At 52.6% G+C, this 12,613-nt stretch overlaps 2 protein-coding genes, 1 long non-coding RNA gene and 1 other non-coding gene across 10 annotated transcripts in view; 3 read left to right on the plus strand and 1 right to left on the minus strand.

Moving 5' to 3' along the window:
- Window positions 1–12,613, plus strand: part of SEMA4G (semaphorin 4G) — a 45,105-nt gene that overhangs the window by 18,899 nt on the left and 13,593 nt on the right. The gene's annotated exons all lie outside the window — the stretch shown is intronic.
- On the plus strand, window positions 27–5,645 carry TWNK (twinkle mtDNA helicase). 7 transcript variants are annotated; one of them, XM_078346285.1, is made up of 6 exons: window positions 27–358; window positions 1,246–1,929; window positions 2,082–2,361; window positions 2,914–3,021; window positions 3,340–3,481; window positions 4,692–5,645. In XM_078346285.1, the coding sequence occupies exons 1-6, from the start codon at window positions 337–339 to the stop codon at window positions 5,010–5,012; spliced, it is 1,557 nt and encodes a 518-aa protein (XP_078202411.1). In that variant the 5' UTR covers window positions 27–336; the 3' UTR covers window positions 5,013–5,645. The 7 variants fall into 7 exon arrangements, with proteins under 7 accessions (XP_078202411.1, XP_078202412.1, XP_078202415.1 ...); XM_078346286.1 differs by having other exon boundaries at window positions 2,121–2,361; XM_078346289.1 differs by having other exon boundaries at window positions 2,183–2,361.
- On the minus strand, window positions 4,506–8,260 carry LOC144578729 (uncharacterized). The gene is made up of 2 exons (XR_013525086.1): window positions 8,173–8,260; window positions 4,506–7,351 (listed from the first exon to the last, which is right to left on the minus strand). It is a non-coding gene; the product is annotated as an uncharacterized LOC144578729 (long non-coding RNA).
- Window positions 11,243–12,427, plus strand: LOC100406840 (uncharacterized). Its single transcript, XR_013525087.1, has 2 exons — window positions 11,243–11,357; window positions 12,257–12,427. It is a non-coding gene; the product is annotated as an uncharacterized LOC100406840 (transcript).

The following is a 12,613-nucleotide window of genomic DNA, read 5'->3' on the forward strand; positions in this document are numbered from 1 at the left end:
GACTCACGTCACGGAGTTGTGCTTCCGAGGTCAAGGCGAGTAGCGTGTGCCGGAGACTCACGCTGCTGGCGAAGTGGAAGAGACGAGAGTGGTCACCCGGGGCCGGGGGTCGCCACGGAGGAGCTCAGAGTAGTAGGGCAGAGTGAAGACACGGAGAACGAGAGAGACGGGTATTCCTTTGGGCTCGGGACTTGGCAGGAGTCGTGTAGGGCGCTCTCGCCGCGTTGACGTCCCAGTGAGGGGAAGGAGCAGCGGAAGAGGGTCTCTAGTTGGCGCCTAGGGCAAAGGGACTACAAAAAGGATGCCGATGGCTACAGAGATGAGGACGACGAGGAGATGCTGTGGAGGGGTAGTAGAGGTGAGGAGATGATGCAGAGAAAGCGTATCAGTGAGGAACTGTATAGAGGGTCAGAGAGCTGAGGGGGTGGAGAGAAACTGGAACGGATCATAGAGGTGAGGGAGCCATTGTAGAAGGACATGGACGTGAAAGGGTCATGTAGCTGGGCATATGTGTGAAGTAGCAACGTAGAGGGTCTGAAGAGGAGAAATTCATGGAGAGAAAGAAGGCGCCTAGAGTGAGCTCCTCAGAGTGCTGCGTGGGGTATACTTAGAGTCTGGTCTATTGAAGGCACGCTAACCAGGCCCCTAAGGCATTTTAAGTAGTGCATTCCCACATTTGGCTAGGAATGTGGGTCCTCCTCCGAGGTGGGAACCCCCTCCGTATCTTCCTACCCCAGCGTGGGGAGTGGATGGGTCGGAGGGGCCTTCCCCGAGGCTTGGCCCCAGGGCCTCCTCGCAGACGGTACAGGAAGAAGGCTCTCCCAGCGTTGGAGATACCAGTGTTGCCTGTAACTGTAACCGAAATCCGCCAGTATTTGCGGGGGCGTGGGATCCCCTTCCAGAATGGCCACAGTTGCCTGCGGACACCGAGCCCCTTTGTAGAGTCTTCGCAGCTCAAAGACCAGACTGCTGTTACCACTTCTTTCAGCCTCTACATTGACAAGACCACAGGCCGCTTTCTCTGCATGACCAGCCTAGCAGAGGGGAGCTGGGAAGACTTCCAGGCTAGCGTGGAGGGGGGAGGGGATGGAGCCAGTGAGGGGCTTCTGCTTAGTAAGGCTCCAGAAGTTGAGGACAGTGAGGAGGTCCGGAGGATCTGGAACCGAGCAGTACCTCTCTCGGAGCTGCCTGATCCGGAGGAGGTTCAGCTGGCTTACACAATGTTTGGCCTTACCAACATTACAGATGACACACTCAAGCGTTTCAGTGTGCGATATCTGCGACCTGCCCGCAGTCTTGTCTTCCCTTGGTTCTCCCCTGGGGGCTCAGGATTACGAGGCCTGAAGCTACTACAGGCTAAATGCCAGGGGGATGGAGTGAGCTACGAGGAAACCACCATTCCCCAGCCCAGTGCCTACCACAATCTGTTTGGATTACCACTGATTAGTCGTCGAGATGCTGAGGTGGTTCTGACGAGTCGTGAGCTTGACAGCCTGGCCTTGAACCAGTCCACGGGGCTGCCTACCCTTACTCTACCCCAAGGAACAAGCTGCTTACCCCCCGCCTTACTCCCTTACCTGGAACAGTTCCGGCGGATTGTATTCTGGTTAGGGGATGACCTTCGGTCCTGGGAAGCGGCCAAGTTGTTTGCACGAAAACTGAACCCCAAACGATGCTCCTTGGTGCGGCCAGGTGATCAGCAGCCTCGTCCCCTGGAGGCCCTGAACAGAGGCTTAAATCTTTCTCGTATTCTTCGCACCGCCCTGCCTGCCTGGCACAAGTCTATTGTGTCTTTCCGGCAGCTTCGGGAGGAGGTGCTAGGAGAACTGTCAAATGTGGAGCAAGCAGCTGGCCTCCCTTGGAGCCGCTTCCCAGACCTCAATCGTATCTTGAAGGGACATCGAAAGGGCGAGCTGACGGTCTTCACAGGTAACCCTTTGAGAAATCACTACTTAGGGTAAAGGGGCAGAGGATCAGGAGACAAAAGCATGTGGGTTTGGGCCACTGACAATGTTGAACAGAAAGTTTGCCGCTTCCCTCCAGTGTTAAAGCTCTGAGCTGTGTCTTGGTTTCACCGGTAGGACTTCCTCCTCACCCAGCTCTGTTCCACCCCGATGCAGGGCCAACAGGCAGTGGAAAGACAACATTCATCAGTGAGTATGCCCTGGATTTGTGTTCCCAGGGGGTGAACACACTGTGGGGTAGCTTCGAGATCAGCAATGTGAGACTAGCCCGGGTCATGCTGACACAGTTTGCAGAGAGGCGGCTGGAAGATCAACTGGACAAATATGATCACTGGGCCGACCGCTTTGAGGACCTGCCCCTCTATTTCATGACTTTCCATGGGCAGCAGGGCATCAGGTGAGGCTCCCAGGTTTCAGGCACCTCGCTTTCCCAGACAGATTCCAGCACTCAGGAACCTCTGGTTTCTTTTCCAGCTCCAGCAGGAATTCCTTCAGCTCCTTAGGTTTGGAGTTTTTCAACGAATGATAGGGCAGGCCTGGGCACATGTGGCTCATGCCTGTAATCCCAGCACTTTGGGAGGCTGAGGTGAATGGATCACTTGAGCCCAGGAATTTGAGACCAACCTGGGCAATGTAGGGAGACCCGCCACCCCCCCCATAAATTTCTTTTTTTTAATTAGGCTGGGCATGGTGGTGGCACACACCTGTGGTCCCAGCTACTCGGGAGACTGAAGTAGGAGGACTGCTTGAGCCCAGAAGGCTGGGGCTGCAGTGAGCCGTGATTGCATCGCTGCACTCCAGCCTGGGCTAGAGAGCAAGACCCTATCTCAAATCATCATAACAATAGAAGGGCAGAAGAGGCAGCCAGGAGAGTTTTCAGGATGCCCATTCTTCTGCTTGGGGTGGTCTAGAGACAGCTTGTCTACCTTCTTGCCTCTCCTCTTCTCAGGACTGTGGTAGATACAATGCAACATGCGGTCTACGTCTACGACATTTGTCACGTGGTCATCGACAACCTGCAGTTCATGATGGGTCACGAGCAGCTGTCCACAGACAGGTGACATCCTCTCTTGTCTAGCTTGAGCCCGCTTGGACATACAACACACCCTTCTCAGGCAGCTGGCCTCTAGGCACACACGGTGTGCTCTCTTATTTTCTGAAATGTGTGCAGGCACGTACCACCCCCATGTGCATCATATGGAGGTGTGGGGTGTGGCAGCAGGATGTATGGACAGGGATCTGAGTGAGTCCTTGGGTAGAGGGAGGTAGAGCGGGTTGTGGTAGTTTGTGGGGAGTTGTGAATGAATCGAGAGTCTGGGTACGCTCTTGCCCTTCTCTGTCTAATAAGCTCTTTGTGTTGCTGGGATGGGGGCAGGATTGCAGCTCAAGACTACATTGTTGGGGTCTTTCGGAAGTTTGCGACAGACAATAACTGTCATGTGACGCTGGTCATTCACCCCCGGAAAGAGGATGATGACAAGGAACTGCAGACAGCATCCATTTTTGGCTCAGCCAAAGTGAGTGGCCTTTAGAGGAGCTCAAGCTTTGGAAAGTAGCGTGGGCAGGTGTGACCAGGGACAGCCCTCATTCGGCCTTAATCATCCTGACTGTCCGTCTGGAGCAGGCAGGAGGCAGTGCCTCTGGGGCCATGACATGAGGAATGTGTGTGCTGGGAATACAAAGGCTGATAGTAGCTGGTTCTTTGCTCTCCTTGCCCTCCAAAAGCTCACATCCTCTCATGTGGGAAACAGTGAGACAGAGACTGCAGCTCAGTGTGATAAGAGCCATGACAGGGCAGCACAAGTATTTGGAGAGCAAAGAGAAAAGATGTCCGAGTCAGCCTGGAACATCTGGGAGACTTCCCAGAGGGGGTGACAACAAAGGTTGGTTTGAGGTTTGGTAGACAGTGGGTATTAGACAGTCAGGTAAATGGGAGGGCCTTTTGGGCATGAGGCCTAGCACAATCCTGGAGCTTCTAGTGATACACTGAATGCGTTACATACCAGGCCTGGGCTGGACACAGGGAATTCAGGGCAAGGAGCACAAATCATGTGCCATGATGTAGCAAACATGGAGCTGGGAAAAAGAGTAATGCAGAAGGGGGAAATGGCAGGGTACTCTGGCTCATGCCTGTAATCCCAACACTTTGGGAGGCCGAAGCAGGAGGATCGCTGGGGCCCAGGAGTTTGAGACCAACCTGGGCAATGTAGTGACACCTCGTCTCTACAAAAACTTTTGAAAATTAGCTGGGCATGGTAGCATGCACCTATAGTCCCAGCTACTCAGGAGGCTGAGGTGGGAGGACTGCTTGAGCCTGGGAGGTTGAGGCTACAGTGAGCTGTGCTCAACGCCAGTGCACTCCACTCCAGCCTGGGCAGCAGAGCAAAACCCTGTCTTCTAAAAAAAAAAGGAGAATCGTCTCCTTCGTGAGATGTGACATTTAGACTGAGACGTAAATGAGAAGAAGCTGAGGTCGAATGGGGTGGCCCACTGTGGAGCAGGAGAGGGAACAGCATGGGCAGTGTGTGAGCAGCAAGCTTGTCAGGGAACTGAAAGATTTTTATTGGCCCCAGTATCATGGTCAGTAGTTCAAAGAGCTTTGTGATGAGGGGAAGTACTTTTCCCTCTTCCCATTCTTATCACTCCTCCCTGCCCTGTCAGCCTTCCTTTCTGCTTTGTTCATGTCTTCTTACTCCCACTTTCCTCTTTCTGCCCTCTGTTCCCCAGGCAAGCCAGGAAGCAGACAACGTTCTGATCCTGCAGGACAGGAAGCTGGTCACGGGGCCAGGGAAACGGTATCTGCAGGTGTCCAAGAACCGCTTTGATGGGGATGTAGGTATCTTCCCACTTGAGTTCAACAAGAGCTCCCTCACCTTCTCCACTCCACCAAAGAACAAGACTCGGCTCAAGAAGATCAAGGATGAAGCTGGACCAGTGGCCAAAAAGCCCTCTTCTGGCAAAAAGGGGGCTACACCACAGAAATCTGAGAGTTGCTCAGGCAAGGCCCCCATTCTTGACCAGCCTGATACCTCCAAGCCTTCAAAGTGAGGGCGGTGCAGAGCTAGTCACTGAAATAAGTCTGATAGGACAGGCAGGCTGGGGCGTAAAACACAGGGCTTCTGTATCCTGTGATCATGAGCTGTGTGTCTGAGGGGCCTAACCTAGGGCAGACTTCCGAAGTGAGAAAATTCAACGTAGCAGACTACTTAGAAACCACTGTGTGCCGGGCTTTGTTCAAGGTCCTGTATATACAGCACTGAAAAGAGAGATAAGGTCTCTGCTCCCATGCATTCTAGTGGAAGAGACAAGCAAGCAACGAGCAAATAAGCAGAAAACCTAGTTTTAGTTCATGAAAAATGTTGTAAAGAAAATAGAAATGCGGGCTGGGTGCAGTGGCTCGCACCTGTAATCCCAGCACTTTGGGCGGGCAGATCGCGAGGTCAGGATTTCGAGACCAGCTTGATCAACATGGTGAAACCCCATCTCTACTAAAGATACAAAAATTAGTTGGGTCTGGTTTCGCGCACCTGTAATCCCAGCTACTCAGGAGGCTGAGGCGGGAGAATCACTTGAGCCCAGGAGGCGGAGGTTGTGGTGAGCTGAGATCACGCCACTGCACTCCAGCCTGGGCAGCAGAGCAAGACTCTGTCTCCAGAAAAAAAAAAAAAAAGGAAAAGAAAATAGAAATTCGATAGCATGCTGGCAGGGTATTGTGGATAAGTGGTCTGAAAAGGTGTCTCTGAGCTGAGGGCATGTGAGCTGGGGCCTAAACAACTAGAAGGAGAGAGCCACATGAACATCCAGAGAAGGGGATCCAGGAGAGGGAAAGGAAATAGCAAGCGCTGAGGTAGGAATGAGCAGGTCAGAACCCAGGCAGTGAGGTCAGGCCCCCTGAACCTGGGAGGCATAGGCGACTTCATGCAAAAACCCCAGCCCAGGCTTTAAGAGCCTAAGGGTAATATGGTGGGTCCCAAGCCCCTCTGCTCCCCACTTTGTAGAGCCTGGCACGAGGTAGCAATGACTAGAATCGGATTCTAGGTGCTTAGCCTGCAATATCAGGGCTTCATGGGGTGGTGGGGGGGAGCTGCCACCCGCTGGGTTGCTTGGCCATAGAGCCGTAGAAGGAAGCTGTCAGCCCACAGTGCCTGCCACCTACATACTGATGCCATTGTGTGCTGCCTCAGACACCTGGAGTTAGGACGTTTTGTAGAGCCTTTTCCAGTTTTACTAAAATATTTTTTCATTGCCTCTGTTTCTGTGCTTTTTCTTATTCATCCACCAGGTGTCTCCCCAGTCCGTAGCTGAATTTCCCTCTCAGGACTGGGAATAAATGGGTTCCCTCCCACTGCTTGCAGCCTTTGAGCGGTGGGCTTCCGAGGAAGCAGGGACATTAAGGGGCCTTCACACCCCACCTCCCCTTTCCATCTCTTCTTGGCCTAGGGAAAGCAAGATGGTCTGTCCTCATGCCTAACTTCCCTGAGGATCTTGAGTGACTCCTGCACAGGTGCTCATTCCTGGGCCACATGCCCGGGCCCTCCCTGACTGGCCATTCCTCTGTGATGTGAGCCACTCACCTCCCTAGTGGACTTAGACTCAACATATTCTCTCTACCCCCCTCCATCTCCCGTACCCTCTCCTTGATTCTTTTACGTTCATGTGTGCCAGAACTCCTGGAGATCTGTGAAAAATGTAGAACCTGGGCCCCATTCTCCCATCCTCCACCACATACATTTGTCATTCTGGAAATTTGAGGAGGGATACAGTAATCCTCATATCTAGCAAGCCCTGGAGGAGACTGTAAAATAAGTGATCCAGAGGCACTGTCAGAAATATGCCTAAATGATGACACCTTCTCATCTCTCGTCCTCTGATATCCAGAAGTCCCAGTTTCCCTTTGGATTTGCCTGAAAGAGTCGTGAGAATGCAAGATGTTCTGAGAGGGCTGGGGAGAATCCTTTTGTAAGGTTTGGGGGAAGGTTTCTTGCTCCCTTTGGAAGCAGGGCTGCCTTGTGAAGGTCTTCCTTTCAACCTAAGAAGGGGCTTCTGGGACTGGTGGAGGGGTCTGTGGTCTCTGGAGTGAGAACTGTGGCCACAAATGTCTCCTGAAACATGGGGAGCAAGGCTGCTGGAAAGCTGCTGTCTGTGAGGAAGAACCTGTGGGTTGGGAGAGCTCCTCTAGGGCCTCCCTTCTTGGGGGTCTCTCCCAGACTGGCTGGAGCCAGGCCTCCCTAATCCCACAGTAATCATTCCCAGCCGTTGGCTGTTCTAGGCCTCATCCAGAGCCTGTACTATTGAACAGCAGCCCAGCCATGTCTTCCAGAGGCACAATACCAGATGTGTCCTACCTGGGAAGATGTGGGTTCCACATTCCTGTCTCCCTGGAATGCCTAGAAAGAACAAAGGGAAAGCAGGACAAAATGCAGGCCCATTAAACCTCTCTGGTCAGGCCTTCCTGCGTAAGGCACCCCCACAGGCAGCATGGGCAGCTGCTGACCCAGTTGCATCTCATTGTTGGGAGAAGCAGGCATTCTCTCAGAGAGCCCCAGCTCTGACATGAGGGCCTAGCGGAGCTTCTGGGTTGGCCACAAAAGGGCCATTACCTTGGGTTTTGAGTTGTGCGGCATCTGGGTCTTATAAAGAAGATAAGTTTCAACCCAGCCTCCTGCATCAGAGCTAAGGGATAGACAGAATGGTTGTGAGTGGATCCTGCTGTGGGAGTTCTGTGGATGCCAGGCCTCCTTCCCTCAGTGCCCCCTGAAGTCTGGGTAATGCCATCCATCTTCCACCCACATACAGATCAAAGAGCCGTTTTCATCCCCATTTTCTCTGTAGAAAACAGCCCTCAGAAAACAGGCATGCCAGGTCGGGTGGATCACCTGGGCCCCTCCAGTTTAACTGCTTCCCCTGTCTGGCACTGAGGGGCTAGCAGTCTTCCTGCCCTGCCTCTGCTGTTACCACCAACCCACTTTCTGGTAGGAACTCCTGATTCCTCTTTCTTAGCCCTGCCTTTACTGGTCTTCCCAGCTCAGACTTCCTTAGTCAGTCCATCAACTCTTTCAGGATTTTCTTCTGTGGTCTTTTTCAAACTACTAGCTCACTTTTCCCTTTTATTTCCCACTTGGAACCCTCCCACTTCATCAAATCAAACTCACTACCCTCTTCCATGCCCCTTCCCTAGTGCCCAACACAAGCCTGTGCATAAGCTTACACATTACTGTCTTTGCCGGTGGTGTTTCCCCTTCAGGCTTAACCTGCTTCCTCCTTCCCAGACTTTTCCCGTCTTGATTGTCCTCTCTGTAAACACAAGAATGAATTTCAAGGCAAGTTACATAATGTCTTACAGCCTGTTTCCTCATCCGTAAAATGGGGCTATTAATTCCTCAGGATGGGATAAGGGTACAAATAAAAAAATGAAGCAGGATATTCTTTGTAAAAGTGTTTATGCACTTTTTATTGTGTTTCTCCCCAGCTACCTTCCCTCTCCCTGCCACACACATCCTATTTGCAGAGTGTTGGGGGAGGTGGAACTGTGATGTGGGCCCTGCTGTCTAGCAGTCTGCAGTCACAGCCATCCAAACTACGGGATTGTATATGATTCAGTGCCAAACTGTGAGCTTTGGGGAATCCAGAAAGAAGGATGAAGTGTCTTTCGCAAGGTTCCTTTTGTTAAATGAGCCACTTGGATCCTGTTCTGACTCCTAGGCACGTGCCAGAGTCAGTCACATACGTTCCTGTGGCCTTTATAATTTTGGTCCATCTCTTGGGTCCACATTAATACTGTCATGGATGGAAGAGGAAGGACCACGCTGGCTCAGGGCCTGAACGCAGGTTTTGTTTGAACTATGGGAGCTAATTTCAAATAGGCTGTGACCTATGAAAGGAGGCAGGACTCAAGTTCGCACAGAAAGAAGGACCATCCTAGTCAAGTCAAAGGAGTTGGGGATTTGATCGTGAGGGGTTTCCTAGATGGCTGCTGGGTAAGGTGATTGAATCTGGGAAGGACGGAGTATTCGATTGCTTAGAAGGGTGCACTGTAAGTTCTGAATAAGAATGGTGCCCGGGCCGGATGCAGTGGCTCAAGGCTATAATCCCAGCACTTTGGGAGGCAGAGATGGGTGGATCACGAGGTCAAGAGATCGAGACCATCCTGGTCAACATGGTGCAACCCCGTCTCTACTAAAAATACAAAAATTAGCTGGGGATGGTGGCGCACGCCTGTAATTCCAGCTACTCGGGAGGCTGAGGCAGGAGAAGTGCTTGAACCCAGAAGGCAGTGGTTGCAGTGAGCCGACATCACGCCATTGCACTCCAGCCTGGGTAACAAGAGCAAAATTCCGTCTCAAAAAAAAAAAAAAAACAGAATGGTGCCCAGGATGAGCTGGAGGAAGGCAGGTGTTTGAATGACCCAGTCCCTGAGGTGAGCCTGGGTTAGGGTTAAGATTCGGTGAGTGAACGTCTATAAATGCTTGTGGCTCATTTATCCAGAAAAAGCATTTTCTGTGTGCCTTTCAGGTCAAGCTGTTACTTCAACCCCTTCAGGCCTGACCCCATTTCCCCCACACACACCTCAAGCTGAACAGCCCCTGAAGCTGGGAATCGAGCCTCTGCCTTGTGTTCAGAGCTTCCCCCAACGCCCAGTCTCCACCTAAGGCAGCCCTCCTTCCATGCTCTAGGCCGAGAGCAGAAGCGGGTGGCAAGAACGCAGGGAGTGAGGTCCAGGATAGAGGACAGGCCAGAAGGCCCTCCGAGAGAGTCCGCCAACCCCCAATGTCAGGACAGGTTTGCATGTCCCCAGCAGTAGACAAGTCGGAGGGGTCCTAGGGTTACAGGGGATGGTGCGCGTCTATAAGCATGTGGAAAGGTGCACGGGGTGGAGAGGCCACCACCAGGGGGCGATTATCAGGGCCGTAGATACTAGAGGCGGGGTGGGTGTGGGGGTCGCCCGATGACGGACGGCTGTGTGTGAGCCTCGCCTCAAACTGTCTCTATTGTGTTAGAGTAGGGGGCGCTAAGAGAGCAGCGACCTTCCCCGCACTCCACCCAGTCTGCCCTGCCTTCCAGGCCTCCGCCCCGGTTCCACCTCCACCCCAACCCGCCCCGCCTCACAGCCCTCCCCCACCTCATCCCACAGACAAGAGTGCTAATTTAACCATGTGCGGTTCCTGCAGAGGCTCAGTTGCACCCACCTCTATGCATGTGGGACTCACACCTTCCAGCCCCTCTGTGCAGCCATTGTGAGTATAACTGTGCTGTGCCAGATCCCTGCTGACTTCAATAGGGATGGCATCATGTTTGAGATGCCACAGAAGAGACTCAGAACCGGCAAAAGAGATGTATTGTTTTTTGTTTTGAGATGGAGTCTTGCTGTCACCCAGGCTGGAGTGCAACCTCCACTCCCTGGGTTCAAGCAATTCTCCTGACTCAGCCTCCTGAGTAGCCGGGATTATAGGCACACGCCACCATGACCAGGTAATTTTTATATTTTTAGTAGAGACAGGGTTTTGCTATGTTGGACAGGCTGCTTTCAAACTCCTGACCTCGGATAATCCACCCACCACAGCCTCCCAAAGTGCTGGGATTACAGGCATGAGCCACAGCCGAGATGTATGGTTTATTAAGGGAACTTACATACAGGGCAGTCCAGTGGCAGCAGGCTGCACTGGAGCACCACTCCCCTTTATAAAAAGCTTGTAGTTTATAAAGCATTTTAACTTAGCATCCTCCCCCTCATTACCTCCACCTGGCAGACTTCATTTAACCCAAAACAAAAGGCCTTGATCCCCTGTACAGCATGTGTCCCAGAATGGAATGGGGGCTCAGATGTTCTTCAGAGACAAGGAATGAATCTCTGGATTGGAACTCCAGACACACATTGTTTTTAGGCCATAAGGTTGTTCTCAGGGGATGTCTAAGTTATCGCTGCCTGGTATATCTGCCATACAAACTGCCCCTAGCCCTGATTGCTGATCCCTGACCCCAGACCGATGTGACTTTGAGTCACTGTCCTTGCCTGTCTTCTGAACCACTTACTGCTGGTCCCTTGTTCCCTAGGATGCTGAGGCCTTCACCTTGCCAACTAGCTTTGAGGAGGGGAAGGAGAAGTGTCCTTATGACCCAGCCCGCGGCTTCACAGGCCTCATCATTGGTGAGCAGGCCCTCTTCCCTGGCACAAGCATGGGGTTTTTAGGATGTGGATCTCATCTTTAGAACTTGCCACCATATATATGTCATGTGTCCCGTTGTATATGACACGTCTCTCCTGGAATGTCCCCACCCCAGATGGAGGCCTCTACACAGCCACTAGGTACGAATTCTGGAGCATTCCCGACATCCGCCGGAGCCAACACCCACACTCCCTGAGAACCAAGGAGACACCAATGCACTGGCTCAATGGTTAGGGGGCTGAGGCACAGAGTGGCAGGGGGGTAGGAGACTATTTCTTCATGTTTACTTCCTTGGGCAGCTGCCTATCCAACCCTGAATGCCAAGGTGAAACTATCCATTCCATTCTTGTGTGTTGTCAAGGGTAGGGTCGGCCTTGGAGTGAGGGAAAGGGGTCCCCAGCCTGTCTAAAAGCCTCTCAAGGCCACGCATGGTGACTCATGCCTGTAATCTCAGCACTCTGGTAGGCCGAGGTGGGCGAATCACGAGGTCAGGAGATCGAGACCATCCTGACCAACATGGTGAAACCCTGTTTCTACTAAAAATACAAAAAAAAAAAAAAAAAAAAGGCTGGGCATGGGGGTACACATCTGTAGTCCCAGCTATTCAGCAGGCTGAGGCAGAATTGCTTGAACCCAGGAGGCAGCGTTGCAGTGAGCCCAGATCATGCCACTGCACTACAGCCTGGTTGACAGTGCGTGACTCTGAGTCAAAAACAAACAAAAAGCCTTTCAAATGCCTGACCCACAGATGCTGATTTCGTGTTCTCCATCATCGTGTGGGACACAGTGGGAGAAAGGGGTCCTCAGCCTGTCTCAAAAGCCTCTCAAATGCCTGACCCACAGATGCTGATTTCGTGTTCTCCATCCTCATGTGGGACACAGTGGGGGAAAGGGGTCCTCAGCCTGTCTCAAAAGCCTCTCAAATGCCTGACCCACAGATGCTGATTTCGTGTTCTCCATCCTCATGTGGGACACAGTGGGGGAAAGGGGTCCTCAGCCTGTCTCAAAAGCCTCTCAAATGCCTGACCCACAGATGCTGATTTCGTGTTCTCCATCCTCATGTGGGACACAGTGGGGGAAAGGGGTCCTCAGCCTGTCTCAAAAGCCTCTCAAATGCCTGACCCACAGATGCTGAGTTTGTGTTCTCTGTCCTCGTGCGGGAGAGCAAGGCCAGTGCAGTGGGTGACGATGACAAGGTTTATTACTTCTTCACGGAGCGTGCCACCGAGGAGGGCTCTGGCAGCTTCCCTCAGAGCCGCAGCAGCCACCGTGTGGCCCGTGTGGCTCGCGTCTGCAAGGTGGAGAGGGCTGACGTCGGGGCATGGGTATGGAGGCTGGATCTCTGACCCTGGTCCCTTATCCCATGCCTCTACCTCCCCAGGGAGACCTGGGAGGGAAGAAGATCCTGTAGAAAAAGTGGACATCCTTCCTGAAAGCCCGTCTCATCTGCCATATTCCACTGTATGAGACGCTGCGTGGGGTCTG

This window comes from Callithrix jacchus, chromosome 12, assembly GCF_049354715.1.
Source record: "Callithrix jacchus isolate 240 chromosome 12, calJac240_pri, whole genome shotgun sequence".
Taxonomy (NCBI): domain Eukaryota; kingdom Metazoa; phylum Chordata; class Mammalia; order Primates; family Cebidae; genus Callithrix; species Callithrix jacchus.

Coding starts and splice junctions, on each gene's coding strand:
- TWNK (XM_017979253.4), top strand. CDS start 687: ATGTGGGTCCTCCTCCGAGGTGGGAACCCCCTCCGTATCTTCCTACCC. Junction 3,022..3,339: donor GAGCAGCTGTCCACAGACAG/GTGACATCCTCT, acceptor GGATGGGGGCAG/GATTGCAGCTCAAGACTACA. Junction 3,482..4,691: donor CCATTTTTGGCTCAGCCAAA/GTGAGTGGCCTT, acceptor TCTGTTCCCCAG/GCAAGCCAGGAAGCAGACAA.